Here is a 19,564-nt window from a genome sequence, read left to right as displayed (position 1 = left end):
TCCGCCCGGCGGCCGCACCCCCGCCACAGCGGGGCTGGCGCAGTGCTCAACCCCTGTCCCGGCGCAGCACCACCTTCACACCAACTTCACACCAACTTCCCCTACGCCTGGGGACACCTCTGCCAACCACCTTCTTGGTACCTTCTGGCAACGGAAAAGGGGCCGCTGCACGCGCTCGGCAGCAGGACCGAGCGCGCTTCTGCCCAAAGCGGTGTTTGACACTCACACCTCGTGCTCAGCCTCAGGTGTAAGGTCGCCTACACGGAAACCGCGCGTGTTCAGCGTACACAGCTCCAGCTGCTGACCGCTGCACCCAGTACGATAATCAACAGGAATAAAACCCAAGAGCGGACAGCACAACAAAAGTGGTTTTCTTAAAGAGTGTTTTGGGCTTGATACCGAACCGCCCCGATTAAAAAAAACAAAGTTACACTGCTTTTTCCTCGTCAAGCTGCAGCCTCAAAAAAAGCTATTAGTCCCTCTTGATCACAGCCATCCAGAATCTCCAGAAGAAGAGGAACTTTGGTTTTCACATTGGTGCCTTTAAATTTAAATTTGTCGATGAAGAGATCCGTGATCATACCTGCAAAGGGAAAATCCCAGGACTTAGTATCTCCCAATGAAACCAAGTCAGATACCTCTACTCCTAACTTGTTATTACCTACCCACTATTCCAGCCAATTCCGAGTTTAGAGGCAAGACTCTTTACACTTCACATTTTAAGTAGTGATACACTTTTAAACAAACCCAACCCGCTGTTAGAACAGCCCAGACTCCAGCTTCATGCCAAAGTGTGGATTTCTGCCTTAGAAACACTGAAGAGAGGAACTACCACAGGATGGGCAACGAGGACTCTGCTTATGCCGCATACACAGAGGCCTATTAAAGCTGGTGTCTGGCAGAGATCCTGAGCTGAAAGCTGTATGGGGAACACTAGGTTACAGAATTCCCTTCACTAAATGAGTCTTCTAGAGTCTCCCTTCCCACCCACCCCACGAGCATTCTTCTGTAACACAACCACTCTGAAACTTAATCACTCATTTAACTTGAACCCATTTCTTAAATGCCATCCTGCATTTGAATACAACCCTTAATCATGTCCATAAAGACAAGGATCACCCCAATATAAGAAGCTATTAAACAAAAAGTAGAAAAGTATCTTGCAAATAATCCTGGTATTTTTATTCTCAGTGACAGGCTTGTAGTGCCAAATCAATTTTACAAGTTCTCAGGTGAACCACCCTTGGGAACCTTCAGAGAGTCCCTCAGAGTTTGTAGTAGCATACAAGCCACCTTCATGATGTGCTAGGTCTTCCCACCTCACCTGCCACTTCCCATGGCAGAGGGGTTGGAACTAGATGATCTTTAAGGTCCCTTCCAACCCAAACCATTCTGTGATTCAGATATTGACGATCCAAACCATTATATGAACGTGCAGCCTCGGCTGTACAACCAGACAGACAGACGTACTGACATACCTGTTGCTGTCCTGAAGCCACCCAAGTGTACCCACTCACCTAACTATTTCACTTCTGCTAATACTGGTTTCACAACTATTTCAGTCGTGTCCAGCATGCTCTCTGGACATTAAGCTGCATTTAAATAAAGGTTGAATTGGTCAACAAACCATAAAGTCTCTCGAGATGTGCAGGCTGTCTCTTGTATTCCTCCAGCAGCTGATCTGCCTCTTCCAAAATGCTGCGGTATTTTGGGAGCAGGAAGTCCACATTTCCTTCATGGACTTGTAATTCCTCAAAGACATTTTGAAACACAGTAATTAATGGCAGTTAAGAACCATAAGAGCATTAAAGTAAGAAGAAATTAAGCTTGGGTCTGACAGGAGGAAGTACTTCAGAGACAAGGCAATCCCCTTCAAACTAGCAAGAGTTATTTTCCAAGTGCCTCATTCTCTAGTCTTCTAATGAAACGTCAGATGTTACTTGTCATAGATGAGATTCTCAAACTCCTGTGCACTAGAGCTTCCAGCTCCGAGTACTGCCAGGACAGGCTCATGCTACAGCACAGCCCCTACAGAATCAGGCTGAATGAAGGCTCAAAGCCCTCACCAGGTCTTCACTTTCAGAATAAGCAAATGCCTAGAAAGCTTTTACTCTGAGTTCACTTTCAGAGTAAAAGTAAACTCTGAAAGAATCACTCAGTTCGTGAAGGCAAAAAGTTTGAAATACCTCTTCTAAAATGCCTCAGTCTACCATGTGACTAACTGAAGCTGGTCGGTACTATAAATCTTTCTGTGCCCCCAGAAACACCGTTCTTTCCTAGACGAAAGGTAATTAAGCTGTGGTTCCTGAGTCTGCTGGGATAACAGCTTTCAATCATCAGACTATTTTACTGCCTGTGAATAAGTTGCCATCCAAAAAAAAAAAACAGTGACAAAAAAATTGCCAAAAGAGATTCGTCAAAGATGATTTGCTGCCTAAAAAAAGCCTAAACCAAACAAGACGTGCAATAATAATGATGTTCCACAAATAGAATGGTGCATTAAGAATCAATTCTCTGTTACCTCCTCAGATTGCCAAATCAAGCCCAAGTAAAAAACCTTTAGTGATAAAGACTGACTACTATGCTCACCAGTGGTCAGTTTTTCTACTAACTAAAGAGTTCCGACAACTAGCATTTAACTCCCCCAATGGACAAGAAGGAACTGGTTGTCCATTTTCATCTCCCCTCCCCCTCAAAAAAAACCAAACCCAAACCCCATAACATCAAAAGAGATAATGCAGTTTTTGACAGTAAAATCCTGGTTGTTGGAAAAAGTCCAATGACTGAGAGAAGCTGCCTAACTGGTACCTCCCAAAGACTAACCATTGGGCAAGGTATTAAGCAGAAGATTAAAAAGCAGATAATTCAGGAACTACAACACACTGGGCTGAAGTTCCAAAGCAGGGAAGTCACATCTAGCCTGGATGATCAACCCTACATCTAAAAACCAACTTTTACAGATTAATGGAAAGAGACAAAGAAGGAATTGGAAAATAACAGCAGGCAGAAAGCAAATATTAGATGATAAAGCTGGCTGCCTCCTACTGCCTGATGTAAGCATCCTCAGCATCACTCAGTAACCCTGCGTGTTACTCACTAGTTATGCAGTACAAATGGGAACTTTCCTTGTCTCCTGGTATCTAACATAATCCCCCATAAAAATCCTTCCACAGAGGTTCAGATACTTACTCTCAAAGCATCTATTAAGTGAACTTTCTTGGCCAACAGCTGCTGGTACTCTAATTTAGGGTGGATAAGCTTTAATGTGTGCCTCACAGACTCTTCATTTACGTCTAGTAGGGAGTAAAAAAAAAAACAAGCAGCAACTGAATACTACATATTCCATTTTTAAGGATATAAAATTAAATCAAGGATAACAAAATAGAGAAGAAAGTTTTACCATATGATATGCTGAGATTAATCTTCCTTTTAGTAGCCTCTTTGGAAAGCACATCTTTTAGGATGGATATTGTAGAAATATTGTCAGACTTAAAACATCCCTCACCCTTTCTATAAAGGAAGAAAACGTTTACAAGAACAAACTACACACATGCACACATTACATTTGTCCCTACATTATAACAGAAGGCCTGTAAAAACAATTCTCCATATATCAGGCGATTGTAACACAGCTGTGCTCTTCCCTCCTTCCCTACTCCCCACGTCATCTTGTCAGACACCAGTTTGTTCCAGTAAGACAAAGCAGTAGACACAAATCTGAGGTATGCACACAGCAGTTGTCTTTACTGTATGGCACTAAGGTTATACAAGTAAGATCTCTGACTGCATTCATTTCTCCTGAGTTTTCCAACTGTGATACCTTGAAGCCAAACAGCAAGCTGCAGTACCAGAAGGGAGAAAACCCCACTCTCCCCTTCCCCTCGCAAAAAAAGCCACCAGACAGCTTCCTACATTATGAATACTCAACAGATATGGTAGGTTGGGAGCGCGTTGGAATTTGTTAATTACAACAATTAGGTTTCCCCCCACTTTAAGGTTCCATTTTCAGATGGATGTACATACTTTGCTGAAGAAAGGTGTAACTAATTAATTTGAGAACAGAGTATTAAACACAGAAAGAATATTTGCCTAATCTAAGTTACAGAAAAAGGAATTCAGTTTAATCTTTAGTCACAGTTTTGTTTGCATGAGTATTAAATGCCTTTTATTTCTGTTCCTCAATACACAAAAAAGGAAGTGGGAAAACAACTGGCATTACAAAATAACTTCACTATATTAGTTAGCTAGGTTCTTTAAAGTCTAAAAGCAAGCCATCATCCTAAAATTTTATCAATGTTTTCCTTCCTGGCTATTTTGTTTTTCAGATCAGCTTCAAGAAAAAGCCTATTCAAGTTACAGATTGCATCGTTACTGGGTAGTGCTCACCCCGGCTAATGTCTGACATTCCTTTTTAAGAGAGATTCCTGTTCCCTTTAGTGGGAGGGTTTGATGAGGCTGGGGGGGGAGTGGTGATTTCATGCAGTATGCGCATGAAACGGTACCTGCAGACCAGAACAAACAAGACAAAAGCCCCAGCATGGCCACATTGTGCTTTACTGATTGTATTTTACCTGTAGGTACTTTCAAGCTGTGTACCCAGGAAGGTGTTCTGGAAGCAGAAGGTGATACTCTCTCCAGCGGGAGTCTTTTCAGGCACTTCAGGCAAGCAAAACACAACCCAGGAGTGAATTTCGGCAAAACTGAACTGGCCTTTGAGTGTCAGCGTATTCATGGGCCTATGACATTATGAAATTAAAAAGGGAAAAAAACCCAACAACAAGGATTAATAGCAGTGACTGAGGAGCATGGTCAGTGCGCTGGTTATCCATACAAAACAAGCTGAGCTCCACATGGCAGTTTCCTCTTAATCAACACGTGTAAGAAGTCAGGTATCTGGCTAAAGTAGTTCCCTATTGCGGACTGCAGCTCCTTTTCTGTATCTGAAGACAAAAAGCACAGTGTACGTTCAGGTTTTATCTCACAGTAGGCATGTCAGAACTGGCTAAGAAACTAGTTGGAAGTTTTGACACATCCCGCTTCAAGTTGTTAAACCTGAAACTTAAGACAAAGATAAATAACTGACAACACAGCAATATGACCAAGAGCCAAAACAGCCTCCCCCGTGCCCTAAACCACAGACACAGCATTTGTATGTGTGCATAATGGAGCTCATTTGCACGTTAAATAAAAAGTTTGGTATCATTCCCTCAATCCTTCAGTGGTGTTTGGAAGCCAGCAACACTGTGGTGGCAATACCAGATGCTAATTGAGGGTGGTGGTGGGGAAACTAGTAGAAATTGCATAAAATACTAGGTTCCTAACGGTGAGGTAAGGGGCAACAGCAGCCTTGGCTCAGCTTTGGAGCTAAATTAGCTATGGGAAAGAAGTACATTAAAGGGGTGGAGGGGAACATGGGGCTGAAACTGAAAAGACTGCGGTTACTAACACAGGAGTTTCCTTTCTACCACACCCTTAGGTCTACCAACACATGGGGCTGCGCTATAACCCAGGCCAGCAAAATGAAAAACAACCTGAAAACAAGGATCAAGAATGGCAAGGAAAGCAGGAACCTATTAAATCCACGTTTTCTGTCAGAAGAACCACAAAATGGAACTACAGGCTCAGAACTGTAGGTTCAGGGTTAAAAGCAACATACATAAGCTTATGGAGTAAACATTGTTTCAAGTGGATTGTGCAGGAGGAAAAGGCATTGATTTTCCTTTGCAAATACCTGTCATGGTCAATAGAATGAGTTCTCTGATGAAGCGAAAGTGGTTTAATTTGATATTGATGAACTTGGCAGGTTTTTGGTTGAATTCTTGGAGTTACATATGCTTGAAGTGTCCCGTACTGTCCTTCAATCGACCGAATCTGCAGAAATCAAAGCAGAAGCCACAAAAAGGAATAGAAGGAAAAGGATTTGTTTCCCACGATTTGGAAAATTGGTGGGTATTCAAAATATGTTAGCTGTAGTACTGCAAGAATATTTATAGCATTATATTGACTTGATAGTGCTACTGTAAATAGAGCAGCTCAAGAATGTTTTAAAACTAGATGAAGTAGTGTCCAAGGAAGTGCTACTATATTAGATGAGTGAAATATTAAAAAACTAAAACTGCTAACTTACTTTATGATCAGTTAAAATAAAAAGTCTGTAACTTGCTTTTAATTCCTCAGTGGCCCATTACTTTTTTTTTTTTAAATTAAGGAAAAAGTACATTCTATGGCAGTTGGCAGCAAAGAATAGATCTAAGAATTAAAGAGAGCAAACAATCTCAAAATACGCATTTATCTCTTCATAACAATCCCTGAGCTCTTTCTGGTAAAGTAAGAGGCCAGATTTAAGTTCAAGTCTCAGAATACCCGACAAGCAGGAGGTACAGACATGTTCAAGATATGACACAGACTGTCCATACCTGTGGAGACACAACAGCGCATCAAGCACCTCTCTGGTGAGAGCAGTGGCACACACTGCACCAAGAAGTCTGCCACTGACAACAGGCAACAGAAGCGTCGCCAGGCAAGTCGGCCGAAGAGCTACCCAGACTTATACAAACCAAGGAGTGGACTGCAGATCTTTGCTTAAAACCTTGATTACGTCCCCTATTTTATAGGGTCTCGGAACTCAAAATACAGTGTTTTGCAGAAGACACGTGCTTCAAAATTTTTAATAAAAGTAAGTTAGTAAAGAGCTCTCTTTGGAAGTAAAATGACTAAGACTCAGAAAGTTGTACTGTCTGCATGTGCACAGACGAAATACAGAAGGAGAACGAACTCCACGCGGCAGGTGTCAGCCACTGGATATCCTCAACATATCGCAGCGAGGCTGCAGTAGAACCTGGGCAGAGCGAATCCATCGCATCGGGATCCAAACGCAAGAGTGCCAGTACAGTGTTTTGATGACACACCACAGCAAGTTTGTAAGTGTTTTTAGTGGGAGAGTAAGAAAAAAAACACCCTTTTTGTGCATCATGAATGCATTTGATTCATCTTTCCTGTGTTATTTACTCTTTACCTAGTATTTTCAATATTAAAGGTGGTCAGGGTCATATCCTTAAATCAAAATAACGGAACTGAAACACAGGGAGATCAAGTGACCTGCTAAATAAGAGCCTTAATTCTGCACTCTAGGTTCATTACGGCGACCTCACCAAAAAAATCCCAACCTCTTCACGTTTTATGCATCTCATGCAGGCTTAAATTTCTAACGATAATCTATTAACTGAGAGTTTACATAAATAAATACGCATCAGATTAGGAGGCGGCAGCATTAGGTGACTACATAAAGACAAAACCTAGAGCCTGTGTACATGTTGAGGATTTTCCTAATCACAATTTCCTTCATTATGTCCCCCGGTGGTCGCCACAGAATGTGTGTTAAAAATAAACCCCAAAACACCCACATGCCTTCAGTATAATAAGCATGGAATGACAGGCTTAGCTTCCTCTCCAAAATACAAATCCGGTCTATATTCCCTGGTTACTTCCCAGGCCTCTGAGGACAAACAGTGCCAGAGCTTTCTTTCCCATGCCCCTCTCCGCTCGAAGTTCCACGCATTGTCTCGAGAATCAAGTATTTTCAGTGTCTGCGATCTCCCCACTCCTTTCACCTCAGGGACACTAAAGGAGGACCCTGGGCTCTCCTCTCAAGTAAGGCATTTTTAGAAGCCTTTGGAAACCCTACAGACAACAAGTCCCAGATGAGAAGGTTCTCAAGCACACCACCAGCAGTAGAAACTGGACTGCTCATTCACTTGGGCTGAGCAGGCAGCCCAGGTAGAGAGATCTCCATTCCTAAGCAGAGATCTACATAACCATTAATTTAGTATGGAAAATATATTGCAGCATCTTACCTTAAGCTCAAGTCTTGTAGTATTTGCTTGGCATCGGTAAGTCGCAAGAAGAAAGTTGCTATTTGGCTGTAAATGGAAAAAACACAGAAAAATATGAGCAGATAGGTCTGTGGATTCACAGAAGTTCTACTGGTCAGTTTTAACTGTAGACATATAAAGTTTTTGTTATATAAGTACAGCTATTTTTCAAAAGATAAATACAAACCAGTAATCTTTGGTTCCCTTGAATATTCCATTTAATTTCAATTCTACCATCATTACAAATTTTTTTTAATTCTACCATCATCTACCAAATTGTAATGATGGTAGAATTAAAAAAAAAATCTCTATAGAAAGAGAAATCAACTGAAGCATCTTATACTCTTGAATATCACTGTAAAAATGATAGAGATAGCTAATTTTCATCTGAAGAATGCATCTGTCAGCCTGCCCCACTCATCTGCAGTATTAGTCCAACATCCAAAAATTAACGTAAGATCAGCAAGAAAACACACCAAAACAAGCTAAATTAATCATGATGAATGACAAGAAACTTAAAATGAAAAGCTGGTTTCTGAAAGCTCCAGGGTAGACCAATGAGGTGCAAATTTTGTTCTTAAAACAAAAATACTTAGAGGACCGTTACAAGGAAGAAGACTTCACAGAAGATGTTCATAAGGTAGTTTCCAGATTGTCCTCCTGGCCCTAAGCATCGCTAGCAATTCTGTAAATATTTAATTTTATAATAATTATGTAAAAAATGCACTTAAACATATGCCTTCCCTCACAGCAGAATTTTCACGTTCTAAAGTGTTTTTTAAGAGACACCGTAAGTAAGAAATAGAATATTCTTCACCTAAGTTACTTAGGAGTAAATACATGCGATACTGGCAAATCCAGAGAAGAGAGCAATACTGAATGTGTCTTTCACATTTCTGATCAGGCAGGGAAAAGAGCACCAGAGCAGTTGCTCCTGCATCCTTTCGTGCATATTTAGCTTTGCCACATGTCAGGACCTGCCACTAACTCCGAATTCTGTAGTATCTCTAATGAAGCTGAGCTCTTCAAAATGATGAAATGAGTAGTTTAACTCCATGTATTTAGTATTACAACTATATAAATCCAAATTCTGCTTTTAATATACAGTATTAAGAGCTTTCATTGTGTCCTCTGTACAAATACAATCTCTTTTGTTTCACTTACCTCAGAATCACAACTGCTAAAACTAACAACAGCAGAATTTTTATCCACATCTAGCAAGTCTACTGGGACATCACTCTGCAGAAAAGAAAAATAAAGAGCTTAGGTTTCTCAGTAGCTTCTAATGCATTTACCCTCTAACTGTCACCAATTATTTTAATAAAGGAGAGGCAAGGATTGCTTCATCCAAGAGGTAAAAGCCTAACACACACACAGTTTACTACTTAACCCCGGCGTAACACAATGATATTTCTCTTATTCTCTTATGGAGTCCTGAACTTGCGTGGCTGGCAACAACAACTTTAGTGTAAGATGTGTAACTACCTTTCAGGCATGAAAGTACATTCACATCTTGCAGACATGAATGCACACTTCCTTCATATGCACGACGCATATTCATGATTGAAGTGCTTCCCTGTTTTAATAGGGGGGGTTACAGTATTCATTCGAGAAACCAAGGATCATATTAGATAATTGTTAATGATCCTTTTACTTACAGTAATGCTTCTGACACAGGCCACTTCTTATCTAGATGTGTTTTCACTGGAATTAAAATCTAACACTGTTTTAAAAATGAGATTAAAGGGTATTAGAATAATTACTTGATTTGATACTGCTTGATAACTTCATAGAAGTGTCAGGAAACACTGAGGAATATGCAACACTTCCTAAAAAAGTATTTTAAAAACAGTTTTATAGCCTTCTCACAGCAGAGGAATACCAGATACTGCTTGATATTTCTTTAAAGAAAAAGCCGTAAATTCTACACTCTACATCAAGTTCAGGGACAGATTAAACAGTTTCATTATTCTTCACTTAGCTATGCAAACAGCAGATAGTATGGAGCTGCAGCTTAACATTACTCTAATAACATCCTTAATAAAAATAAGGTTTTTATTAAGAAGTGATAAATGAGATCCCCCAGTAGTTCTCTCCCTTTTGTTACGGCAAATTTACCTCACAAATTCTTCCCTCGTCACATTTTTCTCCCCATGCACATCCCAAAAGGTAATTCAGTACCACCACTCTTCCTGATGAGCACAGCTAACGTTACTGTCAGCCGCTGCAGTAGGAGCAGTAACTAATGAAGGTTGCTCTGCTTGGCAGGAGTATTTATCACCAACTGCACACAAATGGGATGTGGTTCCACCCTGCAAGTGCACAGGTGGCCCATACTGTTCTAACATTAGTCTTCCACTACACGGGGTACTTCACCAGTGAGTGAGAATCTGCACCTCATTTAAGATCTAGTGAGTTAATTGCTTTTTTAAATAAGGAAAAAGAGATGCAAAGGCAAACACACAAGTTACACAGAAACCTGCTAGTACAGCAGGCATTTTGGTCTATTTTGGTAGCATAACGTTGCTCTGTTCAATAAAAGTTTAAGTTGTACCTGTTTCCTAACAAGCATTTCCAACAGTCGCTTCAACAGTGCACGGCTACACACTTCAATTCCCTCTTACAACAACTCAGCCATTTACAAATCCTATTATACCTAGGATATTATAACTCTGCTTTTTAAACTAGGAAGTCTCTGGATGTTTTATTTAGACATCAAGAAAGCCAACAAGAACACCATCACACTCACCTGTACCAGGACATTATCTATAGCTGTCTGTACCTCCAAGATGAGGCTGTAGCTAGCATCATCCTTATTTAATGTAAACTTATCATTCACACTAAATGCTGGTACTGATGAAACAGCAGTACTGGACTGAGAAGACTGCTGGTATTTTTCACGTTCCTGAAGAACTTTAATCTGTAGGTGTTCCAATTCATTCCTAGAAAAGGGAAGCCACATATAATGTCTTAAAAAAACCCAAACTATAAAAGCTGCCCTAGAAATTAAGCTGATAAAGCTTGCAAGGCAATCATGTTTATCTTCTGTCCACAATCTTGCAAACAGAAGTGACTGGTTACTCCTCTTATACATACATAAAGAGAAAATGTAAACTGTATCGCACGAAAATGTAGATTCTACTGTATCTTGTCAAAAGAGATTTCTATGAGTCACAGGAAAAGGACAACTTTTTTCCTTCAAGAATACAACACATATTGAATTATATACTAGTGAGTACTTTCCTGCTGTCTTTTAGAAGCTATAAGCAGCATGGAAGAAGGGAATCTTATCGTGCTGATACTGAGGAAGGAGGCATTAAGACATCATCACGTGAAGACAAGCTAGAAAGAGACTGTGAAATGAGGCTGTGATTCATTTCTACCTTGAAAAGGCTTGATTCTACTTCTAGATACATTAATGATACAGAAAGTCCAGTAAGACACGAAGGAAAAATGACATTTCAGCTTTTAACATTTCAATTCTTCCATTTAAATGTCTTTCTAGTGCAATTACCTTAAAGATGAAATCTTGCTCTGCATTTCTTGACTTAATTTTAGTTCTTCACCTGATCCACCTTCTCTATGGACAGGTTCTGTAGTCAGTCCTGTCAGCCAGCCTAAACCAATATATGAAGTTTATATTCCTTATAAGCTATAAAGAAAAGTCTGTACTCAGCTCTTGTATGTGTGGAGCAGTGTTTGTTCCAGATACTGGGTAGAGAGAATCAAGACTTCAATTCAATCTTTTCTTTGGAGGATTAATCTAGACACTGAGCATGATTTGTTTATGGAAGTTCTTAACTTGCAAGACTGGAAACCATTCTTTTTCATTAAGTACTTTGAGCAATAAATCCCTCTGCATCAGTTTTTAACCGAGCGTTTACATTGTTTCTCAATTCTGTTTCTCTGACAAAACCTTGAATAATTGGCAGTACTACAGCTGAAAACAAAATGCTGTGCAATGTGTTTACAGCAAACTGTATGTTGCACAATGTGCTTTGAAACCGAATACTGCCAGCTGAAGTGGAAAATAAAAAATCCTCTTTTTGTTTACTTAATTACATTTACTTATAAAAGCAAATACCAGTTGATTATAATCTGACACCTCCGGTATGATACGCAGCCTTGAGTGGCTGTTTATAGCTCTAGTTACCTCCTCTAATGCGTGCAAACAGGAAGGTAGCATTATTACAAAACGCACCATAAATATGACATGTCCAGAGTCTTTCACAGTCCTTAGCTACCTACTTCAAGTACCAAGAAAACCCAGTAGCGGAGCATGAACTTTAAAAAACCCCAGAGAAGTCCTCTCCTGCCAGGCCTCAAAGGTAACTTTGACTGCCCTAAGCGCTAGAGTTCTTGACCTGCCAAACTCTGCCTACTGCTCATCCTACCAGAGTTCACCTTTGAAAACCCACAGGCGAACACGGGCTGGCTCTTTCTACTTTCTTCTATGATTCATGGATCTTCCCAACATCCCTGCTAAAGGAAGCCACAGAGGACTTTGGCCACAGCACTGTTCAGCCTGTCATACTGGAGCAATTCATGCGGTGAGGTACGACAGTCTCTTAATCTTCCAGAGACTATTTAAAGGAGGTACCTGAACACCATTACTGCTCTAAATTGACTGAGAATTATATCTTGCCAAAATACGTTATTTTCAATATGAAAGGTTTTGGTAAGCTAAGTTTTTAGCCCTGAAGATAGAGACTTGGCAATATTTTAGCTCCCAACAGTTAACATATGCAGCATGTTTATCACTGCCTCTGTGACAGTCGGGACAACAGCTCGAATCCTAGAGAGAGGCTGCTGAGACCCCTCACGTGGGGAAGCTTTGGTTGCTACTAAACGCAAAATCAGCCCCATTTAAAGCCCTATGAAACTAAAAAGGAAGGGAATCACGTAGAAGAGAGGAAAGCAAACAAACAAAACATATGCATGCCTAGCAATATTTTTAATAGAGGAAAAAAATCCTGAATAATTCCTTCAGACATAACACATTCATGATTTCATGACAGCTAGTCAGCAGCCTACGCCACAGAATAACCAGTCGCTGTCTCACACAGGGGAACACGTTATGAATATCTTGAAACATAAAAACTATAGTTTAAGTGCAGAAAACATTTATGAAGTGTAAATACGAGATTAAATGGTATCTGTTGGAACAAAACCGCTCAGCCACGTGAGCTGCACTAACCGAACAGCCTGCTTCCTTGTTACCACATCACCACGCGCGGCACTGAGTGAGTAAATGATCTGAAGCTTACCTGAGTATGTGGATGCTAAAATTTCATCGTACCCATCTTTTCCTACACAGCCACCCTGGATTGATGCAATGCTCTCTGACAACGCCTTCAAATAAACACATTCAAGCAGAGGGAAATATCATTGCACTCCATTTAGAAGTCTGGGGGGCTCGGGGTGTGGGGGTGGGGTTTAAGGGTTGCGCTCCTCCTTTTACCAGCACCACAAACTACCTACACTGATGCACAGTATCGAGACCTACAAAAGAGTAAGCTGGCTCAGGACTATCATAGCTGAACTGGGGTGTTTTAACAAATGCATTCCCATTCTACCCTGGCACAACAAAGACATTAAAAAGCAGTTTAAAGCAAAACACTGATGGACAATATTTTGGAATTAGCAATCTGACTGGAGGCTGAAATAACCACTATGGATCAAATCTTCTATTTTAAACAATTCGTAACCAAAGTAATTATGCCCAGTAAAGTCTTTACAGCTTTACGTGGAGTGTTTTTTTCACTGTCACAGAAGCACTATATTAGGTTTCAGTAGCCAAAAAAGCCAGAACTTCCACATACCCTCTGCACATTTCTGATTTTTCCTCAAATCAGGACTATTTGACTTTCTGGTTCTTACATATCAGGACCCTGCTTTGGAGTTCATATAGTCAACATTACAGAGCTCATGATATTAAAAACAATGCCCACATTTTAGTAGTAATGATCTTGTATATACTTTCAGTTTTGAAATACAGTGGGTTTGGGTTTTTAATTCATTTCTCCCAGGCAAGAAGAGTAGGATGAACACAGGCTTACATGATCGTATCGCAGGACAGGATCATCTGCGCTCCCAAAGTTATTATAGATTTCTAGCACTCCATCATCTCGTCCAACGAGTAATTCTTTAACTCCATCTCCCACAATGTCAAAACTATCGATACACAAGATACCTAATGAAAAAGAAAACAAAACTGTTCACTTCATCTTTATTCGTTTAAGACACAGGCCGCATTCAGTGACACAGGAAAAGATTCTGGGCTGGCTTTCAAGGCTTTATTAATGCGATTCCTGGATGAGCCCAGTAGAGGGCTGAAGTCTCTCACCTGTGCCTGAGGCTCAGCATTGTAGTGGGTTTTACAGCAACCCATTCCAAACCACTGTGGCCGCTCCACTTCCCTTGGTGAACAGACCCATTCTGATGTACAAATAGCTGCCTTCGGAGGGGCTTTAACCCTCCTGCATCAAACATTTCCCCAGATGAACCACATGCCTGCCCACACTACCCTAACTTTGCAAGCTGAAGGAGCAAGAGCTCTTGGTTTCCTACAGTTGACTTAAAGCTACTGGTAAACAGACTGTTAGCAATTCTGGATAAGGTGACAGAAAGAGGGCTCTGACTTGTGCCAGACCTGGACTGGGTACTGCTGCATGACACATCAGTGGACAAACCCACTACTGGGGTGTGTGGAACCAGCCTCTGACAACTGATCGTGGCTGGACAGGACAGAGTTAGGGCATGGAAGAAGGAAAAAGCTGTAAGCGTTTGTACAAGCATATGAAAATGAAGATGGAATTTAACTTTTATGACTCCATATTTCATATGAAGAGTGAGGGCATACTAGAGAGCATTTGAAGAAAACTATTTAGCGATAGCTTTTACGAGATAATTAAAAAAAAAAAAAAAAAGATGTATTTCTATTCCTAGTGTTCTCCTTTACAAAGCAGTTCGGGCTGACAGAGGCTGCAGAAGTAGCACACCAAGGCTAAAGCAGGGAAAGTGTTCTGCTATGCTCTGATGAGTTCAGCCTCACTGTGGAGCTTTAGTGAAAGCTTTATTCCACTTTCAGACAAAAACCCTCGTAATGGCTTAAAAAAAAACACCCAAAAAAACCCAGTCTTGCAGGGAAGATGCTAACCTTTCCTCTGAAAGGGCTTTAATTTCTATTCCTAGTGTTCTCCTTTACAAAGCAGTTCGGGCTGACAGAGGCTGCAGAAGTAGCACACCAAGGCTAAAGCAGGGAAAGTGTTCTGCTATGCTCTGATGAGTTCAGCCTCACTGTGGAGCTTTAGTGAAAGCTTTATTCCACTTTCAGACAAAAACCCTCGTAATGGCTTAAAAAAAAACACCCAAAAAAACCTTTCCTCTGAAGGGGCTTTAAGACCACTGAACATCTGAAAAATGTGGCAGATATAATTTTCTTGTCTATTGTAAGTGTAAATGTAAAACCCTCAAGTAATCACATACGAATAAACACTGTTTTAAAAATACCACTTAAAAAAACCCCCAAGTAAAAACAAAACTGTACTGAAGTACTAGAAATAACGTGAACACAAAACCCAAAGCAAGACAAACTGATTAGAATTATTTATAAGACAATCAGAAGAATGAACATCACATACTGACATAATTACAACATGCTTCCAAAGTATCTATGAATCAGATTTCCTGATTATTGTACTTGTAACAAAGCCTCAGATATGATGGAAAGCTAAAGAATGCGATACTGACACACATACCTCCTCTCTTCTTTTCATTTCCAATCTCCCACTTAGGTATAGGCTTGGAACCAGTAATCTGGATAAGACCCAGTTTACCATCAGAAGTTCCATACACAATTTCTTCTCCAGAATCACCTAAACACATATACTGAATTAGGATCAATAAAATCAAGGACAGAAATGTAAAAATTTGAAAGTACTGTGTAGTTACACTGTAGAGGCCGAGGGAAAAAGAAAATACTAACATCAGTATTGTGTAAGAGAAGTGTCAGGCTTTAAACCCCAAAATAAATACGCGAAAATTGCACCTGTTCTGATAATTTCTCCATGGCTGTAACTCTTCTGTGTATGAATGTCCTCCTGTGCTGGAGTTCTGCCTACAGACCATTCTAATCCAACACTTGAAATGTCAGCAAAGAAAGGCTATTACACTGCATTTACAGAAGGGAACCAAAGAGATTCATTCACAACACGGGTCCAATACCGAATGTCGTGCCAAAGCATATGCAAGTAAGAACTACTTTCCCAAACCAGGTCTGGGAGTCACTGTCAGAGTCCAACTGAAACTAAATTAAGCAGCAGATTAACACACTAAGGGGATTTCTTTCAGGTTAGAACAGATTAGCAGGAAGGATTATCAAACTATTTTAAACTAAGACTGGAAGAATCAAGCTTATGTAAGCTCTGCTTAAAATGTTCATCCACACATGGACAGATGCAACCAACGATTCCAGTTATGGAAATCAGCGTGTAAGAGAAACCCTGAACAGGCCCCTAAAAGTCCAGTTCACATTTACACAATGAGACCACCTTATATCTCACTGCTCTTGTAAGAGGCTTTCAATTAAACAGGAATACAGTTCAGAACCATCTAAACCAGTCATACATATATTATTTGCATGTAAGAAATGACTTCAGAGTTTCCTGCTGCATTTTTAACATCAGCTTAAAAATCAAGGCAAAACGTAATTAACAAATACAGTAAAATAACATTGTTCAGTTATGTGTATATTTAAAAATCTCGTTACCCCCATTTCCATTGTTTAGAGCAAGAACAGTAGGAGGTCCGGAAACTTCTACTTCATACAGTAAATCAGACCCCTAAAGACAAAGAGAACTATCTTGAAGGAGCCTATTTATAGTAGTTGTATTAATCCTCATTTTGCAAGTCTGTAATCATGATTTTCCTTGAAAATATTATATATATCTAAGTGCACCAGCATTATAGACTGCAACACTGTCAAGTAAGATACGATACACTTATCCTTATGACATTTAAACCGTGACCATATGCCGAGCCCCTTAAGAATTAGTCCAGTTCTACAGCATCAATACATAAAACAAACAAGCAGGTATTTTAACCTGTAAAACTCTGAGGACTCTATCCTGACATGCGAGTACCGGTGTAATGCAGCTGACTTTATCTACAGGAAGGCAGAGAACATCGTTGATTTTATCTCCCGACAGGTAGTAGTGCTGATCTTTGCAGTCACAGTAATGGTTATAGATATAGCTTGCACAAAGAAAGAGATCTGCTCCTGAAATATGCCTGAGAAAAAGAAAACACTTCCTGTAGCGTTTTCCCAGTACGGCTGCAGCGAGAGGCTTTTAGCCCTGCTATGGGCACACACTACTGACTGCAGATTCAAGGCGCGAGTGGGCCTTACAAGCCGTTCCGGCTATTAAAGAAGTTTCTTAGGGATGCTAAAAACGTACAATTTCTATGGCTCTCGAATCTCCTATTGTGCTTTCACACAAAACCCCGAGAGTATCTTTACAGAAACATCATTAACATACTTTGATGACATCAGTTCTTTTTAAGACAGTTTATATCTCGCAGCCTCTTATCTCACGATCCAAAACACTAAAATCCCCCAGTTGTTCCTGTTCTGCTACAGGAAGGGCGTATGGACACGACACGCTACGGCAGTAACCCCAGCTCTGCTCACCTGCATCTGCACCGATGTGAGCGCCCCCAGGCCCCTCCCAAGCCCCCGTATGCTCTCTAGACTTCACCACGACTTCCTAAGTTCCTTCCTACACGCCATGGCACGAGCTAAAGCTGGACTGGCACTTAAGTGTTACCACACAATACAGTAAAAAAAGAATTCATAAAAATCATTAACAATGTGCTACAGCGACGAAAAAATTGCAAAATATCATACATACATAGCTTTGATGCTTTCAGTGAGGTTAGTTTCAAACGAAAGAAACTGCTTCCCTCTTTTTGTGAATCCTCTAACTTCTGACCCTGTAGCCACAAAAATTTTCTCTTGTGGTGTATTAAGAGCTCCTCCCAACTCCAGTCTTGAAATTTTTTTGCCTGGCAGTGTCTTGAACACTGGCTGTAAACAGAAAAGCCATTTTCATCACCACAATATCATATTTATGGTAATCTTTTAACATAAAATATGATAAAACCACTTTACGATTTCTGGCAAAACTAAGGATACTGTGGATTAAGTGCAGATAAAAACAATCATCACATTTCAGAACGTCAAAGCATTTTATAAATCAATAAATATAAAAAGTTGTAAAATAAAATAGGGGTTTATTATCTCAGTGTTATTCATCCGTAGCAAACTTTCAGCACTGCTAGTAGCTGATTTTTGTTTATTTGTGGGTGGGATTTTTTCCAAGAAACACATGCACATGCGCACTCACTCACTCACTCCCTTTTACATGTTGTATTCTTGTTCCAGAAGACTACATGGATTTCTTGGTGTTGCTCCATGGTCCTTATGAGCTGGCTACAAACTTTCTCAAGGGGACAAAGTAAAATAAAATGACCATTTTTTATTAAGCTGGGCAGAAGTCTAGCCTCATAAAAAGCAGTTTGTCAAAATCCCCTAAGGTGACTGATCCACTGTGGGTGGACAAAAACCTACAGTGATTCATTAGCGGAGTACTGGTACAGGCTTAAGCCCAACTGAACTGCAGAGCAAAAGGTGTTAAACAACCTTCTTGGTCATGATATACACTAGAGTCTGCCTGCAGCCGTGGGCGACCTCATGCTTGTTCAGGTATGAAATCAGCGTGCTCTCATCACACCTAGGTATCAGTGCACACACCTTCCACAGGTACCTTATTTCCCATGTCAATAAAACAGACTTTCAAAGCTCATTAGGAAGAATACTTAAAAAACTTAAAATTCAAATGGAACAGTGCCACTTACCACAGCTTCCCCTTTTTTAATGCCAAAACACATAACGACCCCATCCTGATCTCCGACCACCACCTTCAAAAGTATAATACATCATGGTTTTTTGTCACGTGCATAAATATTTTTAAATGACCTTTTTTCCCGTGTAAATCATATTTTTCTTTATTTAAGTACTTTAAATTCTATGGTACTTAATTTACACAGCTGTATAGGAGTGTGCCAGATAAACCGCTATAGATAGGCCACTAAAGCCTAAGAGCAATAGTTTAAGCGATTGCATTGACAATCCTTTTCCTGCGTAAAGGTCAGCAAGCATCAGGTGGGACACTCCAGGGCAGCACATTCGGCAGCAGTTGTATTTTTAGACTGAGAACTTACTATTTGAAAAAAAATGCACCGTTATTTCTATTGAGTTTTCCTGACCCAAGTTTCCTCGGCTTGAACTCCCACCAAGGAGAATGAAAAAAGCAGTATTTCCTCTACATTCCACCTTAGCAAAACAGAAATAGAGACATAGGCAAGAACTTCTCTGCAGTGTCAGCAATGCCTTAAGTTCTGAAAATTCCTTACTGGTTCGGCCAGTTTTCCAAATACACGTTCAGGCTTTTTTTTTTTTTAGTTCTTCCTAATTTTTTCCCCAAACTTTCCAGGAACGGGGCTGCAGTTTCCCCCTACGCCGTGGCGCTGGCTGTAGCCAGGAGAGCGCTAGCTCGCCACAGCGGCCGGTATTCCCTGGAGAAGGGTATCCCCTGGGAAGGGGAGCGCGGGGCCGGGCACCCCGCAGTCGG

The 19,564-nt window shown here is 40.5% G+C and overlaps 1 protein-coding gene across 1 annotated transcript; it reads right to left on the bottom strand.

Annotated features, from left to right (window-relative positions):
- Window positions 1-446: 446 nt before the first annotated feature.
- BBS7 (Bardet-Biedl syndrome 7) lies at window positions 447-18,851 on the bottom strand (the record flags this gene model as incomplete). The annotated part of the gene is made up of 17 exons (XM_010159487.1): window positions 447-583; window positions 1,628-1,751; window positions 3,190-3,293; window positions 3,401-3,510; window positions 4,572-4,736; window positions 5,732-5,871; window positions 7,854-7,919; window positions 9,036-9,110; window positions 10,621-10,813; window positions 11,386-11,488; window positions 13,139-13,223; window positions 13,931-14,064; window positions 15,632-15,748; window positions 16,642-16,714; window positions 16,976-17,162; window positions 17,783-17,958; window positions 18,789-18,851. Coding segments are annotated over 17 exons (2,052 nt in total), but the record flags the coding sequence as incomplete, so codon positions are not given.
- Between the last annotated feature and the right edge of the window lie 713 nt (window positions 18,852-19,564).

This window comes from Eurypyga helias, unplaced genomic scaffold (genome assembly GCF_000690775.1).
Source record: "Eurypyga helias isolate BGI_N326 unplaced genomic scaffold, ASM69077v1 scaffold43159, whole genome shotgun sequence".
Classification (NCBI taxonomy): domain Eukaryota; kingdom Metazoa; phylum Chordata; class Aves; order Eurypygiformes; family Eurypygidae; genus Eurypyga; species Eurypyga helias.
The sequence above is the reverse complement of the archived record's forward strand: the minus strand, read 5'-3'. Positions and strand labels throughout refer to the sequence as shown.